Consider the following 17,226-nt stretch of genomic DNA (forward strand, 5'->3'; position numbering starts at 1 on the left):
TCCTGATGGGATTGGAGGAGTTCCTCCACCTCATGTGGCCCGATGTCTCCCAGGCCTTCTCTGCCAACGATGTGCACAAGGTTGGTGATCCGCTCCAGGGAACAGCTGCAGCAGATTACTTTCCCAGGCCACAACTTCTTCCACACTGCATTTTATGTGTGGGATTTGATCTCTGCAAGGAATGCTGTGATGTTCTCAATGCTATCCGCGATACTGTAGCTCCTCCAGCAATCACTGACTGACAGAGAGGGATCAGCTTCCATGAGATCCAGCATCTTCCTGAATGTACGGCGAGTGTAGTTGGACTCAAAAGTCAGACCTTAGTCCATCGGTTGAATAAAGGAGGTGGAGTTGGGCAGCAAGAAGGCGATCTTCAGGTTCAGGTTTGCGAACTGCAGGGTCTCAGGACTCCCGGGGGCATTGTTGAGCACAAGGATGACTGAAGGCTAGGTTCTTGGGGGCCAGATATCTCTTCACCTCATGCAGAAAACAGTTGTTGACCCAGTCAAGAGAAAAGCTCTATAGTCACCCATGCTCTCCTGTTGGCTCTCCAGAAGACAGGAAGCTGGTTTTTATTCTTCTCTTTGAGGGTTCTGTGCTCGGTACAGGAGCATGGTCGTGACCTCACAGTCCCCTGCAGCATTGCCACATATCAGCAGAGTGAGGTGGTCTTGGCTGCCTTGAAACCCAGAGCAATTTTTTCTTCTTTACTGATGGAGTGTGATGGCATCGGCTTCCAGAACTGGCCTGTCTCATCAGCACTGAAGACCTGCTTGGGCCTGTACCGTCAGTCAGCCACTGGAACTCCGCTGGAAATCTTTGTGCCTCCTCGTGGTCCACCAATGCTGCTTCCCCTGCCAGCTTGACATTGTGGAGGCTGTAGCGGTTCTTGAATATTTCAAACCAGCTCTTGCTCGCCTGGAAACCATTCTCCGCACCTTCAGATGTTCCTGCCGCTTGACCACCTTCTGTCACAAACTGCCTGTAGAACCGCAGCACTTTCTCATAGATGACAAGTGCACTCAGTGGCACGTTCCTCTGGGCTTGGCCTTCTATCCACAAACGGAGGGCCTTTTCCATGGGGGGATTGCATGGATGGAACACCACCTTCAGGCTCTGAGACCTGCCGGACACCACACTCGCATGGATACCGACTTTGCTTTTCTTGATGGAGCGGACAGTGGACTCATTGTTGCCGTAATGATGTGCAACGAATGCTGCACTGTCCCCGTGAGCCAAACATGACTGGTTGCTTCACCTTCTCGCTCAAGAGCAACACTTTGTGAGACCGTTTGCCACTCCCTTCAGCAGAGCTCTTGCTTATTTGGGCTGTGGAGGAAGGAAAAAAATTGCACAATGCTGTACAGCACCTTTGCAAGACAAATTGATACAGTAACTGATGATTCAATTTTTAATGGATATTTAAAATCAATTTTTAATGGATACAGTACTACACAGCACTGTACTACTTGAAATCAATTTTAATGGATATTGTACGGTATTTGAAATCAATTTTTAATGGATACAGCATTTAAAAGCATTCTAAGTGGATACTTAGTCAATTGAATTTTTAATTGCAATTTAAATTAACAGTTAATACAGTACTACACTGTAATTATCAAGATTAAAATTGATTTTTAATTTGATTTTAATACATCATCAAAATTGAAATTAAATTTATTAAAGTGATAATCGGCATATTACCAGGACTGCACAATTCTGCAAGTGGTTCCTTCAGAAAGTTCCACAGGCTTGCAAAGGCGCCACAGAAGTATCTCCAAAAAGGCTCCAGAGCAATGGAGCTCTGCAAGGATACCAAAGAACAAAATGCTTTGCATGCAAGGCTGCCAAATGCTCTTAAAAATGTATTTTTGAAGAACCAAGAACTCAAAGCACTCCTCCATCCTCCTCCAAACTCCCTTTCACAACCCACAAGCATGTGCAGGATGAGCACGGCCATATAAAGATGATGAAACCGCATTGTCAAAAACCGCAGATATGCGAAACCACCATGCTGTGGATAACAAGGTCGGGTCTATATGCAAAACTGAGGAAAATGAGGGCCACCTGTATTCTCTTTCTAGTTCCTCTTCTGAAAAATGTAGATAATTGGCAGAAGACCTGCTCTAGTGCCTAATTTGTGCAGTGTGCCTAAATTAGCATTGAGTAGAGTTTAAAACTATCTAGTGAGTCTTGGGTGTCTGCAAAGAGGCACCTTTTGAAGTGATGATCCTCTTTAAAAGGTGCCTTTTAAAAGTGGTGCCTGGTCCCATCTGTTCACTAGTTCCAGAAACGAGTGCCTTGACTCGGCGGTTTTGAGTGCTTGCAGGTTGTATTGAAGGTAATGGCAGCTTCAGGTATTGAATGTTTTCAAAACTGGTTTTGTGACATTGTTCTATATGTCTCACAGACGCCTATTTTGCTGACCCCAAGTCCCTTGCTCTCCAGTATCCATTTCTGGAGCACGCTCAGCCCGGTTGCTCCCCTCAGTCCAGCAAGATTACAAGGTGCTAACACCCTCTTCCAGGTAAGTTCCAGAAAAGTACTGCAGATGAGTTTTGTTAGTGGCTCTTGAGTAAAATTTTGTGCAAATTGAAATGTCTTATTTCCTGTTGCTTATAGCATCATTTAAATGAGGGCTATATAGCCTTTTAGAAGTAAGGCTGTAAATACTGAGTAACCAGGGCTATAACTGTTTGCATACAAAGCATTTTGTTCTTGCTGGTATGTTTCAGTCTCTTCTTTCTCCCAGGCATTAACTGGGAAGTGCCGGAACTCAAAATATCTTTCCATATGGCAATAAAGTGCAGGATATTCAACGCTTTCACACAAGTCCCAAGTGTGATTTCACTCCCCCTACACACAATACTTCAGGCTTCCATGCTAGTTCTAGGGTGATCTTAACCATATGCCTGTTGAGCAGGGACCTTATACGATCTTTGCAGCCTCACCTGCTGGCCAGCTCTTCCAGCGCCTGCCCTTATTTATTACCACTTTTGTAGTGACAAGAAAGAGGGTGGGTTTTTGGAATGAAAGATCTGGCCAGCTGGTGGCACCACAAGAATTGCATAAGGTCTGTGACAGATTGGGGGTTGAACAGGATCCTCTGCTCTTAACCCTAACCCACCAAACAAACCCCACACCAAACCAAAAACCCAGAAAGGAAAATTATTCATAAGAGCAGGGGAGAGCCTGTTCGACTCCTGATCCGTTACAAGGTCCCTGATCCATCACGTGCACAGAGGGTAAGATCAGTGCAGAAGCCTGCAGCAGCATATGTATGCGAAATACGTAGGAAGCTGCCTTATACCGAGTCAGGCCATTGGTCCATCTAGCTCAGTATTTTCTACACCAGGGGTTCCCAACCTGTAGTCCTCCAGATGTTGCTGGACTACAACTCCCATCATCCCCAGCTACAGTTGATTGTGGCTGGAAATTATGGGAGGAGTTGTTCAGTAACATCTGGAGTTCCACAAGGTGAGAATGCCTGGACTACACTGACCGGCAGCAGCTCTCCAAGGTTTCAAGCAGTTTTCCTCAGCTCTACCTGGAGATGCCAGGAACTTCCCCAGACAGCAGGCTTTACTGTGGGTTTTCTGCAAGGCTTTATTTCGAGTTTGAAGTTGCCCCCCAGAACCGACACAAGTAGATTTTTTTTAACCCCAGATATAAACCGGGCTACACTCTAATGCAGGGTTTCTTAACCTTGGGCCCCCAGATGTTGTTGGACTACAACTCCCATCATCCACAGATATGACCTTTGTTGCTGAGGATGATGGAAGTTGTAGTCCAACAACATTTAGGGGCCCAAGGTTAAGCAACCTTGCTTTAATGCACAATGAAAAACTCGAATTGTGTGTGAAATACTCCCTGATAGCCCACAGGGACTTTGGGGTAAATTTGGCTGATATATGAACGCACACCTCCATTCCGGAGGAGATGCGAACCAAAAGCTGGGTGTGAAAAACTTCCAGGGACTGAAAGCTGGGACCCTTCTGCATTGAAAGCAGGTGCTCTACCGCTGAACTACGGCCTTATCCCTGAGTAAGTAAGATTGTGCTTGGAACTTGCGCTAAAGCTTTGAATGCCCAGCGCTTGATTGCTGTATGAAAAGACTCCAGGGAGTGACTGGGCTAAAGAAAGTAAGAGAAGTGTGGTCAGGTCCCATGCAGAATGGTTTCTATGAGAGGTTAAGTAGGGATGTGCCCGCAAGTTATTCAGCGCTGGCGGGGGTGGTACTTTAAGGGCGAGGGAGGGTGTACTCATCCCTTCCTCTGCATTTCCCCCTCCGGCGCTCCATTATTTTCAAGCCCCTCAGGGCGGCAGTGTTCCTCCCTGCCGTCCTGTTCCCCTCATCAGCCGGAAGTGGCCGGAAATAGTGATCACACGTGTGCCCGTTGTGTGTGTGTGCGCGCACCCCCATCTGCCGTGCACGCACACATGTGCGGCGAGCGCACACGCGATCACTACTTCCAGCCACTTCTGGCCGATAAGGGCAATGGGGCGGCAGGGAGGAACGCTGCCACCCTGAGGGGCTTGAAAATAACGGACCACCGGCAGGGGAAATGTGATGGGAGGGATGAGTACACCCTCCCCTGCCCTTAAAGTACCACCCCGCCAGCGCTGAAACCACACACACCCCCACCCCCGAGCCAAAATATTTCAGAGGCCTTTATAATGGCCTCCGAAACGTTTCGGGCTCAAGCCTAAAGTTAAGTTCTTGCCCTCTTCAGCAAGTGGAGTTTTCTATCCCTGTGAGTAAAGGGCATATCTATGAATGATTTTTTTCCTTATCAATAAAACAAGTCCTTGAGTTGAAGGAGAGGCATAATACTATTAAAGCTTTCATTTGAGGGATGTTTTCTTTCCTTCTCTGCTTATAAAAGCACCCTGTAAGCAAGACATTTCGTGAATATCTTCAATACATCAGTAACTCTTTTTTCCTTTGCTGCAATTTTGGAAATCAGTTTGAGACTCACAGTTCAAAATACATTGATGTGTTGTATCAAATGCAGTGATGTTCTGGGGTGTGGCTTTTGTTGTTTTGTGTAGCTCTCCAAAATATTGCCGTCTTCTTCCATAAGGAGTGAGACAAAGCATAAATGTAATATGTAATACAAACAAGCCTTTAGAATATTTCCTCTGTGCTTCCACGGAAGTTCGGCTAAGAATTTACTCGGACTGGAACTTTGCATCAGCTTCCCAGGGTTCTTAAAATGCTAGAACATTTAGGAAGCAAAACAGGTTTGAGGGCATGTGGTACAGGCAAGCTCTCAAGCATAGTTCCCAGATGGTGCAGTTGTGCGTTCTACAATCAAGAGACTTCATCATAGTCTCTTGACACTGTGCTGATGTAGAAATTGGGGTGACCCATCATAGCACTCGGCACATAGTGGTTCTTAGTGGCTGACATCCTAACAAAGTTTGAGCGTAAAGAGGCTCTGCAGGGAAGCATCAGGAGGAGCCTGTGTGCAACTCCTCCAGTCCTGCGTGCTTGCATACTGTTGCGCCCTCAGCGCTGTGTTTCCAGTCTTACAAAGTCTTCTTTGGAGCGTGAGCAGTGCTCGGAAATCCTGACTCCCCTTGTGCAAGAGCACATGGCCAGGCGGACTGGGGAGGTTCCTGGTGCACCCTCTCAGAGCCTCCTGACATGAGCGCTCTATTAATCAGGATCTTAGCCAGTGTCTTAAATCAGTAGTGGCTAAGCTTATCTCCTTTATAATCAAGACTTTGAAGCTTTCTCAGTCCTCCTACAGAGCTCCTTGGAGGCTTTCAACCTCATCACAAGGCATTGGAAATGGCATCATCCTTTGTCTTTTAAATGGGAATGATTAATTGATATATGAATAGCATAGTGGATCTTTTGTATTAATTAATCTAGCATAACAAGTAGTTTCTCATTGGGATGATCGGAACCATTTTGTTGTCAGTAAGATGAACGGTCATTTATTCATTTTGAAGTAATAGTGTCATGACCTTTTCCAGGGAAGGAGATGGTTTGATGACCAAATAAGAATACAGTAGAACCTTCTAATGTAACTTGCCTTTCAGAACACTTTATCTAAACTCATTGTGTGATTTGTAACAATTTTGGGAACAGTAGCTTTGTATAGGAATATCTTGACTGTCTCCCAAGCCTTGCAGATTAATAAAATTATAGTGACTGTGTGTATTGGGTTCTGTGCTCCTCCCCCCACCAAAATGGAATAAGAAGTGAAAGATCCAAGGTTATAACGTGTATGTACAAGAAAATAGTGCAAAGTTATAAACTCAATACTTGACAAACTCATCTCCAGCAAACCTTGATGCTTGAAGTGTTGGCATTTATCTTTTATGTTGACAGGTGATGGATATTTAAAGTCCTTTATCTTCAAATAAGTCAGAGACAACTTTCCAAAGGGGGGGGAGTTTCCAAAGGGGGAGGGAGTGTTCTTCTGGTGGGCAGAGAGAGGATGCATTTCACATGCCTATTTTAAGATGGAAGAGTTCAAACTGGGAAGGCTTTTCAGCTCGATATTAATATAGTTAAATTGACTCTGTGAAGATGCCTCTATGTGGTAAAGTTAAAAGTACCATGTTGGAAGAACATGAACATTTTGTCAGCACGTGTTCACTTGTGGCTTTGCAACATTAGGCTTATGAAAGTGGCCCATTTAACAGCATGAATGTTGAGCTGAAAGGCAACTCTGCACTGACTCTTCCTCCTCAAAAGTTGTCATGTAAAGCTCAAATGGAAAAATCCAAGGACTTTGGGGAAATGTTTGATCTTTCAAGACTTCAGTGCATCAGGTATCAGAAAAGATAAATGTGAGGGTGATTGCACCCTTCTACATAATTATAACTTGAACATCTGTTTCTGTTTTATAGTTTCCATCAGTGCTGAATACTCATGGACCATTTACTGTGTCAGGAATGGATGGGCCCTCCACTCCTGGGCCTTTCTCACCAGACTTACAGAAGACATAGTGCATGAGCTTCTGAGAAAAGGACAGATTGGAAAACACAAGGAAGAGATTTAATCAAAACACAACTCCTCTTTTTAAGGAGTGCTTGTTAATTCCACAGAGACTATAAGCTCACTAACTCTTTTTGCCATTCCAAGTTCAAATGCCTTTGCAAAAATTTCCTTCAAGTCATGGGGGAATGCATATGGAAATGCCTTAACTGGAGACTCTGCTCCACCATCTTTCTGTCCCCAGGTTCTTTGGAGTTAAGAAGGCTTCTCTTGGGAAAGAGTCCTTGTCTTTTTTGGATGCAATGATTGAATCCTCAGCAGCTGATATCTCAGACAAATCTGTTTTGACTGGTAATCTTTCATGCTCTGGCCTCCTATGATTTGTATGAAAATATGACTTATGTTTGGAAGCTGGCATTCCAAGAAATACTTGGAAAAGGTTTTGTTTTTTTTAAATGGCTTTGTTTCTAGGATCAGTAACTTCTGTACTAATAGTACAGAAGTGCAATAGGAAAATCTCTTTGTAAGGAAAAACTTTACAGGAGCATTCTGTAGCGATATAAAAGAATTGGACAAGGGTGTGGTACCTAGAGATAAAGAAGTTCTAAGTTTGTATCCTTTAGCAAATGCCTTGTTCATCTCACAAGGATTGTGTGATTCTATAAGTTGGAACAGTACAGAGATTAATAGGTTGTGAAATGGATTGTTTTTGGTTTTTGAGGAATATTTGAATGCTTTAAGTCAGATATTGTTTGGAAGGCAGTACAGCTCCCTTTTGATATCTAATTGAAGACTTCAGCTGGGAAATCATTCTAGCCGAGGCTCCCTGCAGTGGATGTCTTGTGGCACTGAGGGCTGGACTATAGCTTTGACATGCTGTGTGTGGTGGTGGTGTCTTGCTGCTTGATAATATCATATGTAGGCCTGACACTTAGAAAGTGAACACGTGTGTGTGTGTGTGTGTGTGTGTGTGTGTGCGCGTGTTATTTTTACCAGAAAATACCATATTTACCTGAATAGAAGATGACCTTGAATTTAAGACAACCCCCTTTAAAAATATGGTTTAAATATAGGTTATACTATTTACTCAAAAGGAAGAGGATCCTGACTTTAAGACAACCCCCAATTTCTTACATCAAAGAACTTGGAAAAAACTTAGTCTTAGATTCAGGTAAATACAGTAAAGTACCCAAAGAGTTGCCATCTTTTCTGCTCACCCTGACACTTTTGGATGATCCACTGTCCTTTCAAATTGGAGAAAGGGCTGGATTAATGTTTTGGGCATTTCAGCGCTTAAAAGAAAAACACTTTATCTGTATTTATTAAAGGCAGAACATTGCATAGTAACTCATACACTTTAGCTTCCTAAAGTTCAAGTCTCTATTATTATTTCTTGTTTACACAGTCAGACAGGTGTTATTGACTGGTTTGTTTTATCCAGACATCGAGTCCTTCCCAAGGACCTGGGATGCCAGAATTTTATTATCAATGGTTATAGATATTGTCGCAGAATATAGGCTGTTCCCAGTAAAGCTGCTTTTTGTAATTGGCTGATGGTGATTTCTGTGGCCCCTATGGTGTTGAGGTGCTCTTCAAGGTCTTTTGGAACTGCACCCAGGGCGCCAATTACCACTGGGATTATTTTGGTCTTCTTCTGCCACAGCCTTTCAATTTCAATTTGTAGATCTTTGTATTTTGTGACTTTTTCTATTTCTTTTTCTTCTATTCTGCTATCCCCTGGTATTGCTATGCCGATTATTTTGACTTGTTTTTCTTTCTTCTCGACTACAATTATATCTGGTGTATTGTGTGGCAGATGTTTGTCTGTTTGTAGTTGGAAGTCCCATAATATTTTTACATCTTCATTTTCTTCAACTTTTTCAATTTTATGGTCCCACCAATTCTTGGCTACAGGTAGCTTGCATTTTTTGCAGATGCAAGCTACCTGTTGTTGTTGTTGTTGTTGTTGTTGTTGTTGTTGATGTTGCCAATCCAAAATGTTAAGCCAAACTAGTCTGAGCATTTTATGAATAACACACATCTTTCCATATCTGAATATAACAAGCAGGCAATATGCTACCATAACTTTTAAAAAAATTAAATACTATTACATCTTGCCAGGTTGCAAAGAAAGAATATGGTTTTGATTGTTCTGTTCAAACAAATGGGTTAATTTCTCCGCTGTAGCTATAAACCAAAGCTTATTGTACCATTTACCTAAAGAGAATAGTCCATTCTTCCAATTTTTACTTATCACCATTCTGGCTGGTATCAACGTAATTGACCAGCTCTTTAGATTTTATCACTTTATCTTCATTCCCAACAATGCTAGCTGATGATCTATTTTAATTTCTTGATTAATTATTTTACCCATTGCTGCAAATACCAAGTCCCAAAAGGTTCTAATCCTTGGGCACATCCACCATAGATGAAAATGTGCCCTTCTCATTACAGAGCATAGATTTTTTGTCAGTAATATATGCCAGTTTCACAAGAGTCATGTACTATCTATAAATTATTTTAAGATAATCTTCTCTAATTTGAGCAGAGGATGAAAATATAGGCTTAGAAAAACAAATCCTATTCCAATCCTCTTCATCCATGACCGTTCGTAAATCATTTTCCCAAACTGATTTTAATCCATTCAATGCGGAGATCTTATACTCCAACAGAATATAATAAAGTTTGCATGTTAGCCTTTTAGTTGATCTATCAATATCTAATATTAACTTTTCAAATTTAGTAAGTTGTCTTTTGGTTGCTTGGGTATTTTGTTGAGAAGGGGAAAAAACACAGTTGTAGCAAATGTAGCCCAGTAAGGCTGAAATCTGAAAAATTTGTTATCTGTTCCAAGGAAATGAATGTACTATTATGTTACATATCTCTCACCCTGACCCAATTATCCTTTATCCTATTATATCCTACAAATATTTCCACACAAGAAGGATGGTCTACAACTAGTATAAGTGGTGAAATGGAGGCGGATAGGCAAGATTGCCATCCTATCCAAATCTCCATATTTGACTTTAAAAATGGGTTAGAAATAGAATTAATGATCTTCTTAATAAGGTTAGCATGAAATGGTAAACTTTTAATCTGTTTTTTAAATTCACTATGGAGTCCCAAGGAGAACCATATCTCACAATCCGTGAGACCCGCTTTCCCCCAAACTGTGGGGAGAGCAGGCTAAGCCCGCTCTCCCCGCAGACGATCGGGCAGGGAGCCCTGGGAGGCCGGATCGGCCACCCACACGATTGCCGGCTCCATGATGGAGCCGGCGGGGCTGGGGGGAGTGGGGGCCGTGTGGCCCCCGGAAGCCCCAGTATGCCCTGCGCAAGTGCGCAGGGCATACTGGGGAGACCCCTGGACCCCTTTTCGCCTCTTCTCCGGGGGTCTACTCACAAGTAGCCACAGAGCCACACCGTGGCTACTCACGACCAGATAGCCTGGGTTTATGGTGCACTCGCTCTGCAAACTCGGGCTATGGGGAGGGCTACAGGAGCAGGTTAACCGCTCGAGAACCACTGGGCTCACAGCCAAGCCCGGTGGTTCTGATGATCGGCAAAAATTGGGCTAGCGGAGGCTAGCCCAATTTTTGCTGATCGTCAGAATAGCCCCATTGGCTACCATTCCCACAACATTTATCAGCTGTGAAGCTTCATAATACATCTTAAGGCAGGGGATACTGATTACACTTTTGTCTGACTTGGTATAGAACACATTATGAGAAAGCCTTGGCTTTTTATTTGGATGTATACAGGACAGAAATGATTTTTGCCATCTTTGGATTTTAGAAGAAAAACAAGTTGGAAGAACCTGAAATAGATACAACTTGGGTAATAAAAACATTTTAACAGCAGCTACAGCCAAGAAAGCGGAAATGTATTCCAACTTTAAATATATTAAAATCAAAATCAAATTATTCAATGTATTTAACATTGATAATTTATTAGAATTTTAAACTCCCAAATAAGTAATTACTTCTGGAGTCTTAAGTATGCCAATCATAGAAACTCTTTTTGCTTTAACTAGAAATAATATGCAGCTGTTAGGAAGTAATCTTGTTGATAAGGAGAGTATATGGAAAAGGCATGTTGGCATGAGCGGTTTATAGTCTGAAAGTTCTAAAAGCTTCTTTTGTACTGCACTTAACCTTGTGGCAAGACGGTGGCTAAACCACTGGGATGTATTAGTGACATCATTAGTGTAATGATAGTTCAAACATGTTTCTAATCTGGTGTTAATATGCTGGCTTCATGATGTGGAAATTTTGCATCTGCAACCAGAAATGGGAAGTATGAGGGTAACCTGTGTCAATGTACACTAGTAGTTCTCTCACAGGAGGAGGAAATGCACTAAGAGTTGCAGTAATTCTGTATAGATGTCACAGTCAGACCCAGAGATGGCAGCTGGTCACAAATCCATCATAATTCCTGAAAGCACCTTAAGACTCGGGATGTGCATGGAACCGGCGGTGGTCAGTTCAGTGGCGGGTTGTTTGTTTACCTTTTTAAGGAGCAGGGAGGGTGCTCGTGTGTGTGTGTGTGTGTGTGTGTGCACACACACACACACACACACACCCCGCTGCATGTGCACCGGGCACTTTCAGTCCAACACGCACCAGGGCGGCAAGGAGGTATGCTGCTGCTCTGCTGGGCCGTTTTTAAGCACAGCGCCAGCAGGGGAAATGTGGCGGGGGGCTAAGAGCACCCTCCCTGCTCATTAAAGGAAACCCGCCTGCCATCAAACTGGATGAACCACTGGACCTTCGAACTGGTTCAGAGGAACGGGTTCGTGCATATCCCTGCTTGAGACATGTAGCCTCAAAAAGCCATTTGTTGGAGATGTAAGATAAATACCCAGAATATTGTTTGGTAACTTTGCTAGCTGACAGGTGTGTTTGTATTTTGTTTTGTTATGTGTTTGCCTTAGGAGCACTAATCATCTGTCCAGTGAGAACTAAACTTAGATTTTCCATCAACTGCAGTGGTCACCTCTTAACTGAGCTTTCCGCAGGGAAGCTGAAAAGTGAGCAACTCTTTAAGATAGGAACAAGAGTAAAAAATAAAATAAAATACAAGATTTGCGAGAAGCTTGAAATAGTGGGCTCTGTAGTCACCCAAGTTTTAAGATAGATGGGAAACTTACACATTGTCATTCAGGCACTTCAATAAGATCTCGGTTCATTTCAAAGTATGCACCCATAACTATTGAAAGAGTGACTCTAATTAGGGAGAAGGCACTTGCTGACCTCTCTGCACTAAAATATGTAAACCAGATTCTGTATAGCATGTCAAAGCACAGTCCACAAAATTTTGCACATTGCAAAAGTTAAATTTTTGGATTAACCTTCAGAACGCACTCCTATGGAAAGCCTGGTATGAGGAAAACAATATGCAGTGCATCTGTTTTATTTTGTGAGCCACCCTGGGCAGTAGTGTACTGGAGGGGCGGGGTATAAATGTTATAAATAAACAAATGAGCCCAGAGAGACAGAGGCACTGTCTGTTGCCTGCGGGGCTACTGACTCCTTTTCCAGTCATGATCAAATGATGGCTTGAAAGGCCCATGCCTACTGTGCCTAAATCAAATGTGCAATATTTCATAGATTCTGTTTAATATGGGCATGCAGAAAAATGACTGCAGGTAGTAAATGAGTGGACATCCTGCACAGTAGTCTGTGAGCTGCTTCTGAGGCAAAAGTAATTGCAGCACTTTTTAATGGCAGTCGTTCTAGACTGACTGTATTTGGGGTGTGTGTGTGCGTGCTGGGTATGGGAGGTTTCAAAATTAGGATTTTTGTGCTATTTTTTAAAAGCACTTAAAAAAAAGAGTAGCAATTAGAAATCTCTGCTTATCGTTCTCTCTCCCATTTTCAATGGGGAAACAAGGCAGGTTGTCTCTTTTCAGATATTTATATTCTCATATAGTGTCTGATGCACCTCTGCAGTAAATAGTTTTAGATATGTTTAGTGAACCAAAACATAGATCAGCTGATCTTGGTCACAGTTACGTTTGCTCTAGTTTCACAATCCTGTCCAACCAGTCTGTAAACAATGGATTGTCATAATGACTGGCAATTGTGGACTGCCATATAAGAAATTGCCTTTTGTTTCTGGATACCTGAAGGAGCTCTGTGACTTTACTTTATGGAGGCTTTGTGTACTTGGTTGCTTCTAGATGCTTTGTTCTTGACACGTCGGCTTCTGGTTAACGACTGCCTCTTGCTCGATGGATTCTTTCCATTGAGGGATGAGGGCTGTTGGGAGCTGTGGTCTAGAATTTTGGTGGAACTGAGTTTCAGTGCCAATCTATGGCATTGCATATTCTGGGTTACCTGTGCAACCCAAAAGGGTACGTTTCCTTAAATATAACCTCTTGAGTTGCAAGCTTTTGCATAATTGGTCTGGACAGAAGCCTCATGCCATGCTTCTTCCCAGCTCCAACTCCTCCTACTCCTCCTCCATAATCAGTGTCTCATTTTCTTTCAGACAATAAATTTGTGTCCCGCACTCATTCATTCACCTAAACACTTTTAAAGATCTTCTAGCCAATAATTCGTTTTCGTGAAGCACTCTGTCATGTCATATATGCAAGGAATTGGTGCAACTCAACTCCCTTAGTGAGGGTCTGCTAGAAGATTTGGGGATTAAATGCTGCAAAGTTTCCCAAAAGATAACCAGCTCATATAGACCTTTTGCGTTGCAGCCAGATCTAGAGATAGATGGATCTCATTCAGTTGCATGCATATGTTTCTTTTTGCACCACATTAAATGTTGTAAACATTGGTTATTTAACATGAAAAATTTCAGCTGCTTGTGCAAGCAGTTGGAAGATTTTCACCTAACTTACTGTCTGACATTCTTTGTACCTGTACTATGTTGATAACAGTCAGTTTATTACGGAGTTTGCTTAAAGCAGTTAGCAGTCAATTTGTTTCCATTCTTTCCTATGGAGCAGAGCCATCCTAACTTGTATTCTGCATAATGCATTTGCATAAATGTTTAATATCCAATTTATCTGCTTGAATTACATTGTTAAACATTTTGTTGTATTTTTATATTTCATCACATCTTAGTATTCATTTATCAACGCAGCACATTTCAACATTGTATCAAGATGGTTATCTTGGTTAGAGTTTAGTTTTTAAAAACAAGAAATATTAAGAGACACTTGGTTAATTGAAAAATTTCTCAAGTTCCTAAGTAAGCAGCAACTACTTTCTTTTCCTTCTGTCATTGGTTCACCTAAGTGTGTACAGTATACTTACTGGTTCCAAGGTCCATGTTATGAGTTTTGATGTGGTTGATTTCAAAAGGGCAGTTACGTGAAGAATTGTCTGAGAACCTGAAACTCCCCATTGCTGTCAGAATGCCTAGTTAGAAAACGTGTAGGGTTATGAACTAACATCGTGATGCTGAACAAAACAGTTGCACTTTCTTGCTGATATCTGCAGCTTTGAGAAAGAGTTTTAAGTTGAAGTCAGTGGCCTTGGGTGTGGAGCGGGGCGGGCAGGGGATGTGCACCATGGTGGTTAAAGGCTGAAGGGAAAAGATAATATTTAATGCAGGCTTTGCAAAGTGAAACTGAAGTGAAATATTGGTAAATGTCAGCATGTACTTAGCTGTATAATACTACTTGCCCCTACTTCAGGGCTGGGCAAATACTGTTTTAAGAGACAGGCATTCTACATCCATGATAAATAAACTTAGTAAGCTCAGTTAAGCATATGTACTAAAAGGAAAGCCTGATCTGAGAAATGGGCAGATGTGGGCAAGAATGAAGATCTGCAGCTTAATTCGGTTTTCTCAAAAGTCCCATTGACATTGTTGTGACTGATTCCCAGATAAGTGTCCATAACTTTGTGGCCTTTTAAGGGCCAGTGGAGAGAATGCTGGACCTAAGATATCTAGGTATCTTTCTTGACGCATGTTGTATAATTCCCTTTCTACTTCCCTGGTCACTCAGCAAAGCATAGGAAAGACTGAGAAGGTAGGTACCACTGCTGTGTTTTGCTGAAGTGGTGGGTAGGTTGACCACTGTTGTTCATGGAGTTGGCTTTGCTAGAGAGGGGCAACTAGCCAGTCTTCACATGCCCTGCCAGGATATGGTGCCATGTAGACAGAATGGGTTTGTCTTATCTACAGTGTAGCCAAGCAGCCCCATGGTGAACATCTCTGGGCGAGATCCAGACCTATTGAATTTCAGTCCCATTGAAACTGATGGGGCTTGTTAGTCATGTCTCATTTATTCAGTGATGCTTAGGAATGACTTATTCCAGTTCCTACTCTCTGTCTCTTATACCATGCATTTTGTGGTGCCTGAGAACCACTACTTTAAAAAGGGTTCTCAACTGTCGAAACACATGCTTGGGTCCTCTGGAATAGCTGGCTAAAACCTAAATGGCCTATCTGTTGTAAAACTGTCTAGGTGTAATTGGAGCCAAAGAGCTGTGTAAGCTTATGCTCAGTGGAAATCTAGATCTGAGTAGCCATCACAATGATGGCTCTCACTGTCTTTGAAACTCCCCTTACGTTTCAACAGCAGCTTGCCACACCAGGATTTGGGTAACTCAGCAGTGGAGGAGCACAGGTTCTGGATGCAGAAGGGTCCAGGTTCAACCCCTGGCATAGTCAGGTAGGGCTGGGAAACCTTGAAGAACTGCTGCATGTCAGTGTGGACAGCTCTCAACTAGATGAACCAGTCATCTGATTCAGAAGGCAGCAGCTTTGTGTATTACTATGTTGGCTGCTGCTTGAAACCTCTCTTGAAGACCCCTTGAGATCATGGAGTTCGTTTCTTGATTCTTTGGCTCTGGGCCATTAAGTTGTTGAGGAATGTGTTTCTGTGTACATGTTCTTTCCCTCTTCTTTGCTTCCAGTAATACAGACTATAGAAATCAAACTGAAGCAAATCCAGTTGTTATGAGAAACTGGCACAATATTCTATAGACGTAAATGACCTTGGTGGGCATCTACATTGTATTTGCTGTGTTTGTTTGAAAAGTACTGCACTCTGCATCTTTAGCTTTTCAAATGTCTTGCACTTTCAGGATTTTTAGTACTAAAATTCATTATGCCACATTTATGTTGTCTTTACTTGTTAATTTTAAAGCTATTCAGTAAGTGTCTTAAACTCGGCCCGAGGGATAAGTTCATATCTAACACTATTCATATAACTGCATTTATCATTTAATAACCTGAATGGCTGAAATAGTTACCTGTTGCCATGTGATCAGTCATTACTTCTTTATCACAATAGGTTTTTTGCTTGACAAGAGCAGTCCAAACTTGCAAAGTAGGCCTCTTTGGTTTGTGTCACTTTGGTTTGCTGTTCCACATCATAGAATAGCTGGCACTTAAATTGAATGAGTGAATTCGCTTGGAATTGAAAAGTCTTGGAATTTTATATTTGAACAAAGATTTATTTTTATAGCCTTTGAAAGTGCTCTGCTCAGAGGAGATTTCTCTGTAATGGTGACCTTCTAGTGTGCTGCAAACCTACAATGGACACATTAGGTGAATGCTCAGTGTATTGTCATAACAGAGATTCTTAGAAGTGACCTGTGAGCTGTAAGATGGTAAGAGCCTTGGGTGAAGGTCTGTGCAGCCCAGCATCCTGTTCCACGCCATGGCCAACCAAATACTACCTGGGAAGCCCATAAGCAGGCCTTAAAGGCAAGATGCCTCTCCTGTATTGCAGTACCTGCAGCAACTGGTATTCCACCTCTGAACGTGGAGGTTTTACTGCGACAATCCCAAAAGTAATGGAATCCGGCATGTCACCACTTTTTCAGTGACTGTAGCCATGTGCAGATTTTCAAGTTAATATTATCTCTACCCATTAGCAAGAGAACAGCTTCTACTCTAAGGCCTTATTTTTCCCCTTCATAACCCTTAGATATTCTAGGTAGTGTCTGAAACATGCAAAATACATTGGTAACAGAATCGGAAGCGATGCCTGAAAATTCTGAATCTATTACCAATGTATTTTGCACATTTCAGACACTACCTAGAATATTTAAAGGTTTTGAAAAAAAAAAAAAGGAAAAAAGACCTTGTAGTAGGAGCTCTTGCCAGTAAATATCAACCTGAAAATTTGCTCATGACTACAGTTATTGAAAAAGTGGTAGCATGCCTCATTCCTTTACCCTTGGAATTGCCCATTAGCTCTCATGAAGTTGTCTAAAATTGTGAACTTGTCTTAGGCGTCTTAAAAAGCCACCTGTGTAGATCAGTACATCTTGTGGCATCAGATTTTGTAACAAAAGG

General features: G+C 42.2%; 1 protein-coding gene across 3 annotated transcripts in view; it reads left to right on the forward strand.

Moving 5' to 3' along the window:
- ELK4 (ETS transcription factor ELK4) overlaps positions 1 to 16,918 on the forward strand; it is a 30,642-nt gene extending 13,724 nt beyond the window's left edge. For all 3 annotated transcript variants that reach the window (XM_053244241.1, XM_053244242.1, XM_053244243.1), the window contains exons 4-5: positions 2,411 to 2,527; positions 6,868 to 16,918. In XM_053244241.1, coding sequence (XP_053100216.1) covers positions 2,411 to 2,527; positions 6,868 to 6,966 — 216 coding nt within the window. In that variant the 3' untranslated portion in view covers positions 6,967 to 16,918. The remainder of the gene's footprint in view (positions 1 to 2,410; positions 2,528 to 6,867) is intronic.
- The last annotated feature ends 308 nt before the right edge of the window (positions 16,919 to 17,226 follow it).

The sequence above is a fragment of the Hemicordylus capensis genome, chromosome 4, assembly GCF_027244095.1.
Source record: "Hemicordylus capensis ecotype Gifberg chromosome 4, rHemCap1.1.pri, whole genome shotgun sequence".
NCBI classification, from domain to species: domain Eukaryota; kingdom Metazoa; phylum Chordata; class Lepidosauria; order Squamata; family Cordylidae; genus Hemicordylus; species Hemicordylus capensis.